This window comes from Chiloscyllium plagiosum, unplaced genomic scaffold, assembly GCF_037043375.1.
Source record: "Chiloscyllium plagiosum isolate Xiang-an unplaced genomic scaffold, Cpla_swu_hap1 HiC_scaffold_9, whole genome shotgun sequence".
NCBI classification, from domain to species: Eukaryota; Metazoa; Chordata; class Chondrichthyes; order Orectolobiformes; family Hemiscylliidae; genus Chiloscyllium; species Chiloscyllium plagiosum.
The window spans coordinates 87,172,338-87,190,874 of NW_028270147.1; the positions used below are offsets into that span (position 1 = coordinate 87,172,338).

At 42.2% G+C, this 18,537-nt stretch overlaps 2 protein-coding genes across 5 annotated transcripts in view; one reads left to right on the forward strand and one right to left on the reverse strand.

The window, feature by feature from the left end:
- brinp2 (BMP/retinoic acid inducible neural specific 2) overlaps positions 1–2,278 on the reverse strand; it is a 179,298-nt gene extending 177,020 nt beyond the window's left edge. For 2 of the 4 annotated variants that reach the window (XM_043700020.2, XM_043700019.2), the window contains exon 1: positions 1,901–2,277. The gene's annotated coding sequence lies outside the window, so the exon portion shown is untranslated. Of the gene's footprint in view, positions 1–1,201; positions 1,388–1,900 lie in introns of those variants that run through there. The other 2 variants (XM_043700021.2, XM_087990897.1) reach the window with 2 other exon arrangements.
- A 123-nt stretch (positions 2,279–2,401) lies between these two features.
- astn1 (astrotactin 1) overlaps positions 2,402–18,537 on the forward strand; it is a 2,207,527-nt gene continuing 2,191,391 nt past the window's right edge. The window contains exon 1 of the mRNA XM_043700015.2: positions 2,402–3,026. Coding sequence (XP_043555950.2) covers positions 2,693–3,026 — 334 coding nt within the window. The 5' untranslated portion in view covers positions 2,402–2,692. The remainder of the gene's footprint in view (positions 3,027–18,537) is intronic.

Sequence of the window (18,537 nt, forward strand, 5' to 3'; positions counted from 1 at the left end):
GATCTCCAGCATCTGCAGCCCTCACTTTCTCTCTAAAATACTGGCAAGCCAGGCAGTGGTTCACCCCACCCAGCCCTTCCCAGAGAGAGAGAGAGAGAGAGGGCTTTAGTAGCTGCTGCACAAACCTGTCCTCTACCTGTCACTCAGTCACCTTCCCCGGACGGAATCAGTTACATCCATCATTTTATCTAGGTAAAAACATTCTATCTATCTATCTATCTATCTATCTATCTATCTATCTATCTATCTATCTATCTATCTATCTTTCTATCTATCTATCTATCTATCTATCTATCTATCTATCTATCTATCTATCTATCTATCTATCTATCTATCTATCTTTCTTACTATCTTTCTTTCTGTCTATTTAAATATTTCTTTCTCTATCTGTCTATCTATCTATCTCCTATCTGTCTGTCTGTCTATCTATCTATCTATCTATCTATCTATCTATCTATCTATCTATCTATCTATCTATCTATCTATCTATCCCTATGCCAGTCAGGCTGCTCTGACCACATAGCCCCCCCCATAACACCGTGTACTATAGATACCAGAAGGGATCGACGTGCTGAATGGGACAGCATTTCTGGACCACTACCGCTCGCTCCCTCAGTTCATTGAAGGATAAAGTGTTGTACAAGTCAACTTGTGGACATTCTCCAGAAGGGAAGCACTCCACTTCCCCCAATATTAAAACACCTCCCTCAGACAGCACAGGCACCGGGGACTGATCCAGCAAAAGGATGGCGGCGAGTAAGGCAGACCACACAGACACCCCCCTCCCCCCCCCACACACACACTCCACCCCCCCCCCCCCCCCCACCCCCGCACCTCTAAATGGATCATTCACCCCTCCCCTCCCACCTCCGCTAACCCATACCGCTGCCCCCAAAACCCTCAACAGCAGAAAGTTTCGGAGTATTATCCCGCTCTCAATCGCGGGATCCCGGGGAGATGGTGGGAGGGTATGTGTGCGTGTGTGCTGGGGATCGGAGATGGTGTCAGGATATGAGGAGGAGGGGCGCTGGGTCTTCCCTGGATGCGATGGAATTCAAAGTGGAGGGCAAGTGCCCGCTCCCCCAACTCGCCCAAGCGGAAGGGTCGGCGGGGCAGCGGGAGCGAGGAGGGGAACCGTTTCCCACGCACTATGTGGACCTGCGATGGAGGAATGTTAGCCCCAGAAGAGATTTCCACTCACCGTATTCGCTGACTGCAATTAGACATCCTCGCACAACGTAGGAATGTGAAGGAATCCACATAGTTCCCTCACCCAGTATACTCAGATCCAAGACACTCAGTGGGATGCTAAGTAGTCAATTTATCTCACTGATTTCAGAGAAAGTCATACTCAATGCTAATACCTGGCCCGTAACGCCTAGGTTTGGGAGGAATGATTCACTTGCTGCCACAGGTATTGATGTGAAACCAACCAGCCACACATACACACACACACATACACACACAGACACACACACACACACACACACATACATACACATATACACACAGACACACAGACATACACACATACATACACACATACACACACATACACACATACACACACACATACACACATACATACACACACATACATACACACATACACATACATACACACAGAGAGACATACACACACACAGGGCAGGCGATGGGGGTGGGAGTAAGCATTGACCATTGCCTCCCGCACTGCAGGTGAGGTTAGCTTTTCTTTCACTTCCCGGACCCTCCTCAGCTGGGGAGGGGGGAAGGTGTGTGTATGTGGGGGGGGGGGGGGGGGGGGTTGGTGGAGGGGGGTGTTAAATGGCTCCGGATCAGTGTTAGGGTGGGTGCTGGTGGGTAGGTGAGGGAAGACAGGTGGGTGAGTGAGGGTGAAGAAATAGGGGCTGCCACTTACCAGGGTGGAAGCGGACGGGGACGTTCAGTTCGTGGACAAGATCCAGGATTCCTCAATGGGTGTAGAGAGCTGGAGGTCTGCTCACTTCAGTCCAGAGATGGTCGACTCTCCCAAATCACCAGCTGATTTCCCCTCTCTCCCTCTCTCTACCCCTCTCTCTATCGCTGTCTGACTCTCCCTTTTCACACGTGGATTGTCCCCTCCCTCTTGCCTTGGGAACCGCTCAGAAAATAAGACAATCGCGCACACACAGGGGGAAAAAAAATAAAATTAACAGCCGACTGGTGCTAAACAAACCAGGCTTGCGTCTCAATACCTCTTCTTTAAAAATCCGGGATCACCTCCAAGTCGGAAGGGCTGAGGTGGGGGTTTTGGGGGTGGGGGGGGGGGGGGAGCTGCTGGTGGTGGGGAAGAGAGGTAGATTTCAAAGACAAGGAGGAGGGATCAATCCCAGAGCTAGTGCCAACCTTCTCCTCTCCCCCCCCTCCAAACACCACCCCACCCCCACCCCCCACCACCCCCACCACACTCCCCCTAACTCCTTGCTCACTCCAGCCGTGGGTCCTGCCGTGGAGTATTTGAATGGAGTTGCAGTCTAGGCTTGCTCCCAGGTTATCAGCACGCAATTGGCTCCCCACCCCCAAACCTTCCTTCCTCAACCTTCTCTCCCCACCCCATCCCTCTATTAACAAGCCGACTGCTGGCTGAGCCTTTTTTGTTTGCAATTTGTGTGTGTGTGAGGCTGGGGACTAGCATTGGGCTGCTGTGATATTTGATTTAGAGAGAGGGGGCATGGGAGGGAGGGTGTGTGTGTGTGTGCTATTCTGGGATATGATGGTTCCACTACCACCACCACCGCCGCTGCTGCTGCTGCTGCTGCTGTCGGGGGCCGGGTTAGCGGCCGGCCTCGATGCAATGGACGGAGAAATGCCCGCCAAGGACGGCGAGTGCAAACTGAAGACGGTGAGCGTGTCGGCGCTGCCTTTCCTGCGGGAGAACGACCTGAGCATCCACACGCCGCTGTCGGCCGAGCCCAAACTCCTCTTCTCGGTCAGGAACGACTTCCCCGGCGAGGTGGTGGTGGTCGATGACCTGGAGAATACCGAGCTGCCTTACTTCGTCCTGGGTGAGTGTCAGCTCCTCTTGCAGCTGGTTCAGGAGTCCCTCTGTGTCTCTCTCTCTGTGTGTCTCTGTTTGTGTCTGTGTCCTTGTGTGTGTGTGTGAGAAAGAGAGAGAGAGAGACAGACCCTGAGGTCTGTGTTGGGAGACAACATGTTAGTTACATCCCTGTCTCCCTCTGCTCCTCTGGTATAGCTCAAGCGAGGTTGCCATTGTGATTTTGTTTGTTATTTATTTATTTGTGTGTGTATCTCTCTCGGGCATTAAGTGCTTTCCTGTTCAAGGCAAGGCGGGGGCAGGGATGTACAGTATGTTGTGTGATGGAACAGGGCAGACGATGTGTCCCTCTAAGGTTCTGGCCTGGCCTCTGTACCGCAGCGGTTTCAACTCTGGACTTGTAGGAACAGGGTCTTCCCCTCGCTCCCCCGCCCCCGGCTCTTTAAGCGCTTGCTCAGTGCTTTCCCTTTCCGGACTGACAAAAGGCGTCTGGAATCAGATGAAGGAGTGAGGGGAGGCAACTCCTGACGGGGTCCTCACATTCAAGTCGGTCCACTCCAAAGATGTTTAGACATAGCGATATCTGAACTTGCTGCCTTGGAAAATAAACACACACACACACTAAATGAAAATCAATTCATTCCGCTTCATGGAACCTGGTTTCGTTTTAGTGGTAACAGGGTCCATGAAGCTTATTTGGCCGTTAAAGCTTGCACAAGGCGGGCAGACTATCCTATGCATGTGCATATTGACAATTGAAGTGACACTGCACCCAGCGAGCTTGAGATGGAGTGCCCTTCCACATGTACACAATCAGGAATCACTTCGCAACACGCCCACCCGCAGATTTGCTGAAATTATTGACATGGCAAGTTCCTCTTAGTGGAATGTGGGGCCATTGTGAAGCTGAGCTTAAAGCAATCAATTTGAATAATAGTCCAGCTAGATGATTAACAGTTCAACCACCCAGTAATGACAACAGCAACTTGCATTTATGGCGATCTTTAAGCAACCAGTGATGTTGTAACACACCCATGGAGCAGGTGGGAATAGAAACTAGGTCTTTTGATCCTAGAGTAAAGGTACTACCATGTGCTACAAGAGCTTTGAACTTGGACTTATATAGTGATGATAATGTGGTAAAATGTCCAAAGGTGCTCGATAGCTGTATTATCAGACAAAAATTGATGCGATCAGTGATGAGACATTAGGATGGATGAGGAAAATCTGGCTCAGTGAATTTGATTTTAAGGAGCTTCTTAAAGGATGAAATGGAATATGTGATGAGATGGTTTGGAAACAATTCCAAAGTTTAAGGCCCAGGTGGATTGAGCCATGATGTCGAGGCACCAGTGTTGGACTGGGTAGATTAAGGCATAGCACGACTTGAGGCCTGAATTAAATCCAGAATGCACAAGAGGCCAGTATTTGAAGGAAGTTGAGTTCCTGGAGGATTGGAAGAAGTTGCAGAGATGGTGAAAGTATGTTGAGGAAAGTTGAGTTCCTGGAGGATTGGAAGTAATTGCAGAAATGGTGGAAGTGTGTTGCTTTATAACAGGCCTAATAGACTACAGTGATTTAATTCTCATATCAATGAGACTGTGACTCCACTATGTATGACTGCAAATCAACAAAAAATACAGTTTTATGCTACAATTCAATGTCAAACATTGGGTTAAACGCACAAGCATTTATTTCAGCGAATGACAATTTGAAGTGGATTTTAACCTTTCTTTGAACTATTCACTCTACTGGGCCGTCCATAAATACCAAAGCAAATTTAAAAGTAACAATAAGAAAATCAGATATCATGTTGACATCTATTGAATTTGAGCCTGAAAACAACCAGTGACTGATCATCACTTTTCTACCAATTGCAGTTACCTGGATTATTGCAGGAATGCTTGTACAGTGATTTAAAGGGGATCATGCAGATGAACAATAGTGCATACAGGTTACAGGTTAACCACTAACCAAGTGCCCAAACAGACTCATCTTTAAAAATGAACAATGCACTCACATGTACTTTCCTCAATCATTGCTTTCATTAGCTTCCACTCATGCATGCTGTGCTGCTAATTTGGTGTTCAATTTGCACTAACATGTAGAAGTCCCTGTTGTGCTTCCTGCCAGGGGCAACAAAAAAAAAGTTGCCTGGTCCTGCTGGAACCAAGATAGCATTGAAGATCTCCAGCCAACTTCAGACTTGCTACAATCTGTCACAGCCCAAATGTACAGGCTCATCCTGGCAGACAGCTTGAGTGTCCATGATACTTGATCGAACAAGCGACAGAATCTGAAGACTTCCAGAAACTTGGAACATGCTTTTGAGTTTTAGTTGAAATGTGAGCATCAGGTTCAGTCAACACAGCAAAATAACATGAAATGATGTTCTCCAAAGCTGAGTTACCAATTATTGTATTTTGGTTAAAAATCACACAATACCAAGTCATAGTCCAACAGGTTTATTTGGAAGCACTCGCTTTTGATGTGCTGCCTCGTCATCACCATTTGATGAAGGAGCTGTGCTCTGAAAGCTAGTCCTTCCAAATAAACCTGTGGTTGTGTGATTTTTAACTTTATCCACCCCAGTACAACACCGGCACCTCCACATCATTGTATTTTGGTGACAGCAAAAATCACTGAAACATTAACTTTGCCATTGCTGTTTGAGGGACATTTTTAAGTGCAAATTGATAACCATATTTCCTCCACTGCAGAAATGATAAGAGTTGGTCTGCAAGTACTTTGGGAAATCCTGGAGTTTTAAAAGGCTCTGTATAAATGCAAGTTGATCAGGCTATTGCAAAATATTTACAATGGCCAGCAAAGTTATTCTTATACTTTATACTAGCAGGTTAGTTATAACACACAATTTACTTCAATACAGATTAGTTTGAATAGTTCAAGTGCATTAATTTGAGTTGACCACTAATGTAACTACAGATGTTAAAAGTACCTACCTCGGAATTTTTGAAATGTACTTTTAAAATCCATTTTACATCTAAGTAAACAATTAGCAAGGTAGAATTTGCTTGGACTATTGCAGGGCACCATGCATACTGAATGTACACTATGCACATACATTAGTTCTTAAATCACAATTAAAGATCAAGAAGATATTATTGGATGGCACTATAATGGTATACTCCATAGACTCATGCATCTTTCAAATCCAAACTGACATTAGGATTCACTCTTGATAATATCCTTTCTCCTACATATGGGCTTGTGGTCACCTTCAAATAACAGACGCACAAAAACACATAGCACCATAGCAAAATATTAATATTAAAAAAGACCTCATAACTACATATGTAAACGCATATCATAAAATGAATATAAGCAGTAATTTCATCTCTGGGTTCAAATGGCAAAAGGAATCACTTAAGCTTCACTCCAAATGTGTGAAACCATTTCAACTGTTGATTGCAACTAACCAAAATGTATACTCTAGTATATCAAATTTAAACTGGTATTAGATATCACTTTAAATGATGGATGAGTGAGCAATCTTTTGCAGATTTGCTTGGAGCCATTCTCTGGTAATGTAACAGTAGAAGGTACTGCTGAAATTCCTGTATGGGAACTACTGAGGTTGAACTGTTTTACAACATTTGCAGCTTGAATTCAAACAATAACCATCATTTGAGCAATGAATACCATGGTTTATTTAAAATCATTTCAACATTGTAGCACCATCTGAAAAGTGCATTAATATAAACTTATTTCTGAAACTTTAAGCAAATACCAGGATTAACAGCATCGCCAAGACTTTAGAATTTTCAATGGGCAAAGATGTCAAACTGATGATAATTTTAAAGATATATTGGTTGATTATATATCCAAATGTAGTAACATAAAGAATTACTAATGTATTTTAAGTGATAGAAATCAAATACCAATGTATTATTTATGAGTAACTAAATGACTGCATATTTATCCCTGCTTCATACAGTCATAGAATCATAAAGCATGGAAGAGGCTCTTCGGCCCATTAAGCATGTACTGACTTAACTACATGAATCACATTTTCCAGCTACCTATCCATATACATTTTAAAGGCTGTGGGGTTTCCAACCCTGCAGCCCTCCCAGTCAGTGCTTTCCAGATTTTCACTGCTTTCTGAGTGAAAACAATTTGCCTCAAATCCCTTCTAACCTTCTGTGCTTCACCTTAAAACTGCCCTCTCATTACTGACCATTTAACTAAGGGCAACACGTGCTTTCTATCCACCTTGTCAATGCCCCTCATAATTTTAAAAACCTCAATCAGGTCCTCTCTCAGCTCTCTCTGGAGTAATTCCTAATCTTTGTTGTAGTTTATTAGCATGTTTCAAATTGATAATAAATGGATAAATTGGTGGATTTTTTTTGGGTGAAATAATAAAGTAAGCAATTAACTCTAATGGCCTACAGATGGCACATAATTATACACATTCACAAGTACTTAATTTTTTTTCCAAGTGTTTTAAGAAAAGTTTTTAAAATTACTTTTTATAATAAAATTATGTATGTTGTTTTAAAGCACTACTTTTTTTTAAAGTATACATGTTAAATAGCATGTTAAAACATAGCTGGTCTGAGACTTGTGTGATCAAGACATGTCCTGTTGGGTCACATAGGGGCATGGATCAGTAGCAGGGCATTCAGTCTCTCCAGCCTGTTCTGCCATTCAGTGAGATAAAACTGATCTAAAACTTAACTCATCCACCCCCCACCCCCAGCCCAAATGGCACCACTTCACTTACTATCCTTGGCTCGCAAAAAGCCATGAATCTCAGGTATAGAATTTTTTTTTTAAAGTTTAGCTAGCATTTATTGCTTTTCATGGAAGCATGTTCCACATTTCTACCACCATTATTGTGAAGAAATACTTCCTGTCTTCACTTCTGAATGACCTGGCACTAACTTTAAGATTACTTTGTATACTCTTGTATCAGCCAAAAAAAAAGTTTGTCTCTATTTATTGTATAAACCCAACAAAAGCCCCTAACTTCTATATTCTGGTGAATACAAGCTTGGTAAAATAACTTTGCCTCATAATCTAGCCCTTGGACCTCTGGTGACACTCTGGTAAATTGGTACTAAATTATTGCCAAAGCTTGTAAGATTTCTTGTGAAGGAATTTTAATCTTCTCTCTCATTTCTTGTACAGAATTGCTACAGATCCAAGAACAATTAGCAATAATTTCAAATATAAAACTGGTTACTCTCAATGAGTTTTATTGTCTTATAAATTGAATTCAGATTACTTTATCAATGAGTTTTCAGTTGGGTAACACTGATGCTCTTACACTGGTTATCAACAATATCTGCATATCTAGTGCTCATTATGATATCACTGAGTTTCTGATAGATCATAGATTCAGTACTTGTCATCAATGATTTGTTGATGTGTTTTATATCTAATACTATTTACTATGATTGAGTTTTTTTGAGACCAGGTTTATTATATTTATCAGAATTTGTTAGAACATGAATTCTAAGTTGATTATGTTTTCTCAAATTATTCATAGTTTTCAGATTTTAAATTAACAAACAAAATTAATGTTCAAGGGATGTCCTTGTTAGGTTGGCTAAAGTCACTTACCTAAAGAATACAACAAAATGTGCCATAATGGTCACTGAAAGCATTTGTGGTGCAATGTGGCAGCAGCTTAACCTTTTTAGCTGCTGGAACCTTCTGAGGTTTTCTATTTTTAAAAGGTGAAATCTATATATGTACAATAGCCTAGTAAGGCAGATTGGTCTGAAGCCAATCCCCATTAAGGTTTAAGGATTGTCTCAGCGTACACTCTATGTGGTAATATAACCAGGAATTATACTTATTGAATATTGAAGTCTGCTAGTCTACTGAGCACTAAATGAGAATTTAAAATAAAATGAAAATCTATTGAAACATTTATGAATTACAAATTGCAGTTATATTGCTAAGTACTCCTGCTATGCAAATTATATGCATTGTATATAAATTTATACATTATCAAAAGTAAATTACTTGAGATGGAGATATTGTGCAATGATTTTGATTTTTATTTTGCCTTCCACTGAGCTGTTGCATGTTTTGGAGAAGTGGGATATAAGAATTTAATTCGTATTTAATTCCTGCTGTTGGTACTACAGGTAATTCCCAATCTCTTGCTCTTATTGACTCAGCATGGGCCTGGACTAATGCACATTTTATTGCCGCGCAATAAGCATTTGCTTGCGATAAGAAATTCAAAGTGGATAATAAAACCCAATCACCAGAGTCAGGCTTATTGGTGTTAGAAATTGCTGGGGTAAAAAAAATTGAGATGTTGCAAGTGTCAGAGGTCATTTAAAAAAAAACTAGACAAAAGCAAAAACCATTTGTCTGCAGAAAAATTAACTTTAAAAAGTATCATTTTTCTTCAATGTTAAGGGTTACCATATGCTCAAGCTTCCCTGATACCTCAGTGGGTTTATCCATTGAGAAGCTGAACAACAGAGATCAGATGTCCTAGCTTTGATTATCAGCCTGTGCTGAGATAGTTTGATTCCAGCCAGAATGACGGTGCAGGTGCTGCAAGTTGCCTCAGTGCCAGGCTCATTAGCCAGCAACCTGCTGCAGAAGTGCACACAGACAGATGTTGCTTTAGGCTGTATAATACCCATCAGTACTTTTCCCCATTGATAAATATCCTGCTGAATCTCACCAACATGGCTTAGATAAATAATGTCCAGTTGCTTGAGATACTAGATAGCCAAACTTCAGGAAATAATTAATAATTTGAGAAAAGAGGGAAAAAAGTTGGAAAAAAAAACTCTGCAAGTTTAAGGTGATGAATTAGGCTATATTTTGTGATGAGGTGTAGTCAATGAATTAACAGAAATTGTGCAAACCCAATTGGAAAATTGAGTAGATTTTGTAATACTAAACGTCAGTTCACTTTATACTATGTACTTTGATGGCTTCATCATAATATTCAACTGAAGTGTAAGTGGTATCATTTTATTATGCACCCAATTTCCTGATATTCTCATGCATTTTGTGCTGAGTGATCTTCACATCCACTTACAAAACACTTGCAGTGTTGCTAGGAAACTGGCTACACACAGAAGTAACTTTAAAGGAACAAACAAGAAGAATTCAGTCTGCAATCAATTTTAAGATTATTTCTACACATAGTTTTTTTCCTGATTTTGTTCTTCAGCTACTTAGATTTTCAGGAGCTTTAATAACAATTCCTCTGCTCTGACCAATATATTCTCTGTTTCCAAAATGTTTGTCAGTGGGAACATTTCATCTTTTCCCCATCTGTCTGCTTTCCAGGGGGGAAGAAGCCACAGCGGCAGGGGTGTCAGGTGACCTCACACAGACAGAAATGAATCATTTTTGCTTAGTCATCAATACACAAAACAAACAGACACCAAAGTTGTTAAAGCAGAACATGCAAAGCTGAACCACTTTTATGACCAGCAAATCATTGAGAAATGTTCTAATTACACTCTGCCTGCTTGGTGTAAATGGAACACTCTTACCTTTTTAATGCAGGACTTGAATGCATAATCTCAGCAAACGTTTTGTATACTGCATTACAGACTGTCTTTCGGGTGAGGTACTACTGAGTATTTTATCTGGCTGTTCAAATAGATGTAAACCATCCTGTGGCATGATTCATAAAGAAGGAGCAACTGTCTAGTGTCCTGGTCAACACTGATCCCTTAGCCACTACTACCAAAACAGATTAAGTGTGGTTTATTCTGATACCGTTTGTGAGACTCTGCAGTATGTCAGGTTTTTCTGCTTTTGTCGATATTATATAAGAGCAATGACAAATACAATTTTCCCACATCATTTTTGATACCCAATGCATTAAAACAAAAATGAAAAGACAGATGTAGGTAACGTTAGACACACCAGGTTGCAATTAGATCACAGAGTCATAGAAATGTACAGCTTGGAAACAAACCCTTTGGGGAGAAAGTGAGGTCTGCAGATGCTGGAGATCAAAGTTGAAACTTTATTGCTGGAACAGCACAGCAGGTCAGGCAGCATCCAGGGAACAGGAGATTCGACGTTTCGGGCACAGGCTCATTCCTGAAGAAAGGGCCTGTGCCCGAAACGTCGAATCTCCTGTTCCCTGGATGCTGCCTGACCTGCTGTGCTGTTCCAGCAATAAAGTTTCAACAAACCCTTTGGTTCAACTTGTTCATGCCTACCAGATATCCTGGATAAACTAGTGCCATTTGCCAGCTTATGGCCCATATCCCTTTAAATCTCTCGTATTCATATACCCATCCAGATTCCTTTTAAATGCTGTCATTGTACTAGCGTTCACCACTTCCTCTGGCTGCTCATTCCATACACTCAACACCCTCTGCAAGAAAAAGTTACCCCTTAGATCCCTTTTAAAGCTTTCCCCTCTCGCCCTAAACCTATGTCCTCTAGTTCTGGATTCCCCACTCTAGGGGAAAGACCTTGTCTATTTATCCTTTCCATGCCCCTCATGACTTTATAAACTTCTATGAGGCCACCTGTCAGCCTCCGACGCTCCCAGGGAGAAATAGAAAATATGCCTGAGGGAATCGCGGATGTAAAATATGGGCTGACATAACATAGTCTGTGCTTAGGCTTCAGCTATTTACACTCCAATCCATGACTTAGATGTGTGGACCAAGTGTAATATTTACAGGTTTTATGATGATAAAACATAAATTGAAAAAGTAAGCTGTCAGAAGGATGCAAAGAGGCTGCTTTGGGAATCAGAGAGGTTAAATGAGTGGACAAGAATGTGGAAGAAGGAATCTAATATTGAGCATTTAAGAGTCATCCACTTTGGTGGGAAATATAGAACAGCAGAATATCTTTTTTGATTGTAAAAATCTTGGAAACATTTGTATTTTAAAGGACTTGTGTGTCCTTGCAGATTATTCACAGTAAGTCAACCAGCATCCGAGGATGCTGCCTGACCGCTGTGCTTTTCCAGCACGACATTCTTGACTCTGAGCTCCAGCATCTGCAGTCCTCACTTTCTCCGAACCCACAAGTATGGCAAGGAATTAGGAAAGCACTTAATGTGTGTTAGCCTATAATATGAATCAATTTTAGGATACAAATAATGAAATTTACTACAATTTCATAACGCCTTGAAGGGGCCGCACCTAGAGTACTGTGAACAGTCTACATATGGAAGAAAGGACCTGCATCCCTTTGAGGGGAGTGCAGGGAAGGAAATACGTACATTGCACTTCAAGGCTGTCTAGACAGTGCCAATTATATTTCATTCATATTGCTACAGTAACCATATTATCATGCTTCAATTTGGGCAAACTGCATGATATAGTATATTTATTGTATTTGTACCTGTTGGTTAAAATCTCCCATAGAGATTGGTACATATTCAATGTGAATTTAGTTTGAGCAGTCTTGACCCAGATCCTGCTACTGACATTAAAATAAAGCAATGAACCATTCAGCTCAACCAGTCCATGGACTGACCAAAGCACCAATCACATTCCATGTAATGCAAGAATAGTCTTCAACAGTATAGATCACCTGGACCTCCTCCACTGTATATCCTTTGCAGTTCCAACTTTGTAAAACAGTTTTCTTTCCATTTATCCAGTTTTATTCATTACCTTCAGTAACTTCTCCTCAAATACCCACATACTTCTCCTCATTATAGCCCCTATTCTTCATTTACCCAGATCTTTACTTGCATTTTTGGGAAACGTGGGCTCACCTTTTCTCTATTCATTGAAAGAAACAGCATACATTTACTGAGCACTTTTGATTCATTAAAACATCCTAAGACATTAAAACGTCAGAAGAGTGTAAGCAAAATCTGGAGACAAGGCACACCAGGAAACACTAGGACACATTAAATGAAAAGTTTGGTCAAAGATGTGGTTTTGAAGGAGCATCTTCAAGGAGTTGCGAGAAATGGAAAAGGCAAAGGATTTTACAGAGTAATTTCCAGGGCTGTGCTCGAAGACATGGTTGCCAATGGTGGAGCAATGAACATCAGAAAATGTAAGATGGATTTCAAGACTAAGATGAGGATTTTAACCCACGTTGTACCTATCCACCTCCTTCAATGCATACAGGCTTTGTGTCTGTTTCAGTCATAATTTCTTCCAGCTAAATGTGGAAAAAAAGCAAAGCCATCTTTTCTGTTCCTGAAAACTCCTACACGTCTCTGGTCTTGAAGAGACCGATATTCTGAAAGACCTGTTCAGGATAAGCCAAGTGGTGCAGAACCAGAGCACACTGTTTAACCCAGGGCTTAGCTTGTTCTTCAGATTCATCAAATGCCTTCATTTTCTCTCTTAAAAAAATGGTGATTTCTGCTCTTACGTTCGTGCCTTTTCGTTCAAATACACACTTTTGTGTTTATCATCATGATTCTGGATTTATCCAGTATTTCCTTCGCAATCCTTCATAAATTACGGTAAATCCAGTCCACATTTTCACTCACACTAGGGCCTGTATTTGCATCACTGCCATCCCTGTTAAGTTCCATTGGATTCCTGTGGCATTACTGTGCTCAGAGTCACATTTAGGGTTCCAGCTCTCGCTGTTTCTACAGCCTCCTCCAGTTGTATAATCTATAATTCACCCTCTCACAACTTCAGACAGGTATATGTCCCCCATGTCTTGCTTACTTACTGTAAGGTGACAGGGATGGGGGCAGGGGGTTGGTGAGAGTGGTGTTTTGGGGTGGAAAACTGTAACAAGTGGCATAGCAATCAGTGATAGAGTCTGAATTATTTAGAGGATACAGAAAAGTGAATGTATTACCACCAAGTTTGTGGATGATCCAAAAGTAGGTGGAAAGGCAGGTGGTGAAGATGACATAAAAAGTCTGCAAAGTGATGTAAACACTTTAAGCGAATAGGCAAACACCTGGCAGATAGAATATAATTTGGCAAAATATGAGGTTATGCACTTTGGCAGGAAAGATAGAGAAGCAGAACATTATTGAAATGGAGAAAGATTATAAGAAGCTACAAAGAGAGGAATTTGGGAGCTCTTGCCCTGAATCAAAAAAGCTAGCTTACAAGTTCAGTATGTAATGCGGAAGGCAAATCGAATGTTGGCTTTTATTTCAAAGAGAATGGACTATAAAATGGGAAGGTCTTGCTAAAACTATGCAAAGCATTAGTCAGACCACAGCTGGAATACCGGGAACAGTTTTGGGCTCCTTACCTAAGGGCAGAAATTCTGGCATTGGAGTTAATCCAGAGAAGGTACACTGGACTGATGTTAGATACGGAGGGACTGTCTATGAGGAAAGGCCTATTCTCCTAGGAATATAGAAGAATGAGGGGTGACCTGATTAAAACATACAAGGTTCTTTGAGAACTTGAGAGGATAAGGGCAGAAAGGCTGTATCCCCTGGTGAGAGAGTCTCAGACCAGAGGGCATAATCTCCGAATAAAGAGTCACCCATTTAATTCAGAGATGAGGAAGAATTTCTTCTCTCATAAGGATAGTGAGTCTCTGGAACCTTTTGTCACTAAGGACTATTGAACCTGGGTCATTAAGTTTATTCATGGGTTGAGATAGGCTTTGAATCAGTAGAGGAATCAAGGGTTATGGGAAAAGACAGGAAAGTAGAGTTGAAGATGATCATGGTCTCATTCATTGGTGGAGCAGACTCTATAGGCTGCTTCTACATCTTATGGTCTCATGTTGCTGCCATCTTGAAATTGCTCCTTTTCACTGCCAATAATTTGTTAGCAAGATTTACAATAACATCATTATGTCAGAGACGACAGGATCAGTTGGTTTGAAATGTCAACAAATACACAGTTTTCACAGGATACAATTGAGAATTGAATTGAATTTATTGTCATGTGTACTGAGGCACAGTGAAAAGCTTTGTCTTGCGAGCAATACAGGCAGATCACACAGTTAAACAGCATAGTTAAGTAAACAATAGGTAAACAGCGGCGAGTGTTAAAGAGTTTGTGAGTCCATTCATTATTCTAACAACAGCAGGGTAGAAACCATTTTGAAACGGGCTGGTGCATGTGTTCAGGCTTTTGTATCTTCTCCCCGATGGTAGAGGTTGTAGAAAAGCATTGCCAGGGTGGGATGGGAAAGCTGGCAGCCTTTCCTTGACAGTGGGCATGGGAGATGGATTCTCTCAATGGGAGGTCGGCCTCTGTGATTGTCCGGGCTGAGTTCACCACTCTCTGTAACCATCTCCGATCTTGAATGGTACAGTTGCCAGACCAGGTAGTGATACATCCAGATAGAATGCTCTCGATGGCACACCTATAAAAAAATTGGCAAGGGTATTCACCATCATGCCAAATTTCCTCAGCTGCCTGAGGAAGAAGAGACATTGTTGGGCCTTTGTTACCAGTGCATTCACATGAAGTTTCCAAGAAAACTTGTTGTGAAGGACTGATTAGGGATAGTCAACATGGCTTTGTGCGTGGGAAATCATGTCTCACAAACTTGATTGAGTTTTTTGAAGGAGTAACAAAGAGGATTGATGAGGGCAGAGCGGTAGATGTGATGTATATGGACTTCAGTAAGGCGTTCGACAAGGTTCCCCATGGGAGACTGATTAGCAAGGTTAGATCTCACGGAATACAGGGAGAACTAACCATTTGGATACAGAACTGGCTCAAAGGTAGAAGACAGAGGGTGGTGGTGGAGGGTTTTTTTTCAGACTGGAGACCTGTGACCAGTGGAGTGCCACAAGGATCGGTGTTGGGTCCTCTACTTTTTATCATTTACGTAAATGATTTGGATAAGAGCATAAGAGGTACAGTTAGTAAGTTTGCAGATGACACCAAAATTGCAGGTGTAGTGGACAGCGAAGAGGGTTACCTCAGATTGCAACAGGATCTTGACCAGATGGGCCAATGGGCTGAGAAGTGGCAGATGGAGTTTAATTCAGGTAAATGCGAGTACTGCATTTTGTGAAAGCAAATCTTAGCAGGACTTATACACTTAATGGTAAGTCCTAGAGAGTATTGCTGAACAAAGAGACCTTGGAGTGCAGGTTCATAGCTCCTTGAAAGTGGAGTCACAGGTAGATAGGATAGTGGAGAAAGTGTTTGGTATGCTTTCCTTTATTGGTCAGAGTATTGAGTACAGGAGTTGCGAGGTCATGTTGCAGCTGTACAGGGCATTGGTTAGGCCACTGTTGGAATATTGTGTGCAATTCTGGTCTCCTTCCTATCGGAAAGATGTTGTGAAACTTGAAAGGGTTCAGAAAAGATTTACAAGAAATGTTGCCAGGGTTCGAGGATTTGAGCTGTACAGAGAGGCTGAACAGGCTGGGGCTGTTTTCCCTGGAGCATTGGAGGCTGAGGGGTGACCTTACGGAAGTTTACAAAATTATGAGGGACATGAATAGGGTAAATAGGCAAAGTCTTTTCCCTGGGGTCAGGGTGTCCAGAACTAGAGGACATAGGTTTAGGGTGAGAGGGGAAGAGACCTACAGGGCAATGTTTTCACACAGAGGGTGGTACGTGTATGGAATGAGCTGCCAGAGGACGTGATGGAAGCTGGTACAGTTGCAACATTTAAGAGGCATCTGGATGGGTATAATGAATAGGAAGGGTTTGGAGGGATATGGACCTGTTGCTGGCAGGTGGGACTAGATTGGGTTGGGATATCTGGTCGGTATGGATGGGTAGGGCCGAAGGGTCTGTTTCCATGCTGTACATCTCTATGACTCTATGACACTCCCAGGAGCTTAACACTCTCCACTCATTCCACCTCTGTGCTGGTAATATGTAGGGGGGCATAAGTATCATCCTGCCGACTGTCAATAATAAGTTCCTTGGTTTTGCTGGGATTAAGAGCTAAGTTGTTCTCAGTGCACCATTTTTCCAGATCTTCCACCTCCTGTCTATAATCTGTTTCATCAGCATCTGAGATTCAACTGACTATGGTGGTATCATCACCAAACTTGTAAATGGCATTAGTCTAGTATGTGGTGACACAGTCATGGGTATACAATGAGTACATTAGGGGGGTGAGTACACACCCAAGGGGAGCTTCAGTGTTGAGTGTTAGTGAGGATGAAATATTGTCCCCCATCTTCACTGATTGTGACCTGTGGGTCAGGAAACTGAGGATCCAGTTGCAGAGAGTAGGGCTTAGTCTGAGATCACTAATTTTAGTAATCAGTCTTGAGGGGATAATAATAAGACCATAAGACCATAAGACATAGGAGCGGAAGTAAGGCCATTCGGCCTTTCAAGTCCACTCCGCCATTCAATCATGGCTGATGGGCATTTCAACTCCACTTACCCGCATTCTCCCCATAGCCCTTAATTCCTTGTGACATCAAGAATTTATCAATTTCTGCCTTGAAGACATTTAGCATCCCAGCCTCCACTGCACTCTGTGGCAATGAATTCCACAGGTCTCCGCATTTCTGTTCTGAATTTACCCCCTCTAATTCTAAGGCTGTGTCCACGGGTCCTAGTCTCCTTGCCTAACAGAAACAATTTCCTAGCGTCCACCCTCTCCAAGCCATGTATTATCTTGTAAGTTTCTATTAGATCTCCCTTAATCTTCTAAACTCCAATGAATGCAATCCCAGGATCCTCAGCCATTCCTCATATATTAGACCCACCGTTCCAGGGATCATCCGTGTGAATCTCCTCTGGACACGCTCCAGTGCCAGTATGTCCTTCCTGAGGTGTGGGGACCAAAACTGGACACAGTACTCCAAATGGGGCCTAACCAGAGCTTTATAAAGTCTCAGTAGCACAACAGTGCTTTTATATTCCAACCCTCTTGAGATAATTGACAACATTGCATTCGCTTTCTTAATCAAGGACTCAACCTGCATGTTTACCTTTAGAGAATCCTCAACTAGCACTCCCAGATCCCTCTGCACTTTGGCTTTATGAATTTGTTCACCGTTTAGAAATTAATCCATGCTTCTATTCTTTTTTCCCATCCTTCTATTCTTTTTTTCAAAGTACAAGACCTCGCATTTGCTCACATTGAATTCCATCAGCCATTTCCTGGACCACTCCTCCAAACTGTCTAGATCCTTCTGCAACCTCCCCACTTCCTCAGTACTACCTGCCTGTCCACCTAACTTTGTATCATCGGCAAACTTCGCTAGAATGCCCCCAGTCCCTTCATCCAGATCATTAATATATAATGTGAACAGCTGCGGCCCCAACACTGAACCCTGCGGGACACCGCTTGTCACTGGCTGCCATTCCGAAAAAGAACCTTTTATGTTGAAGGCTGAACTGTCATCAAAGAGTAGGATTCTTACATAGCTGTTCTTGGTGTCAAGATGTTTTAGGGAGGAGTGAAGGGCAAGTGAAATGGCATCTGACATGGATCTGTTGGTCCGATAGGCAAATTGGAGTGAGTCAAGAGTAGTGGGGAGGCTGGAGTTGATTAATGCCAATGCCAATGCCAATGACCAGCCTTTCAACGTACTTCATGACCATGTTAGTGCCACTGGGCGGTAGTCATTGAGACATGCTGCATGAGCCTTCTTAGGCACAGGGATGATATTGGCCCTCTTGAGACAGACAGGGACAGTGACCTGCTGC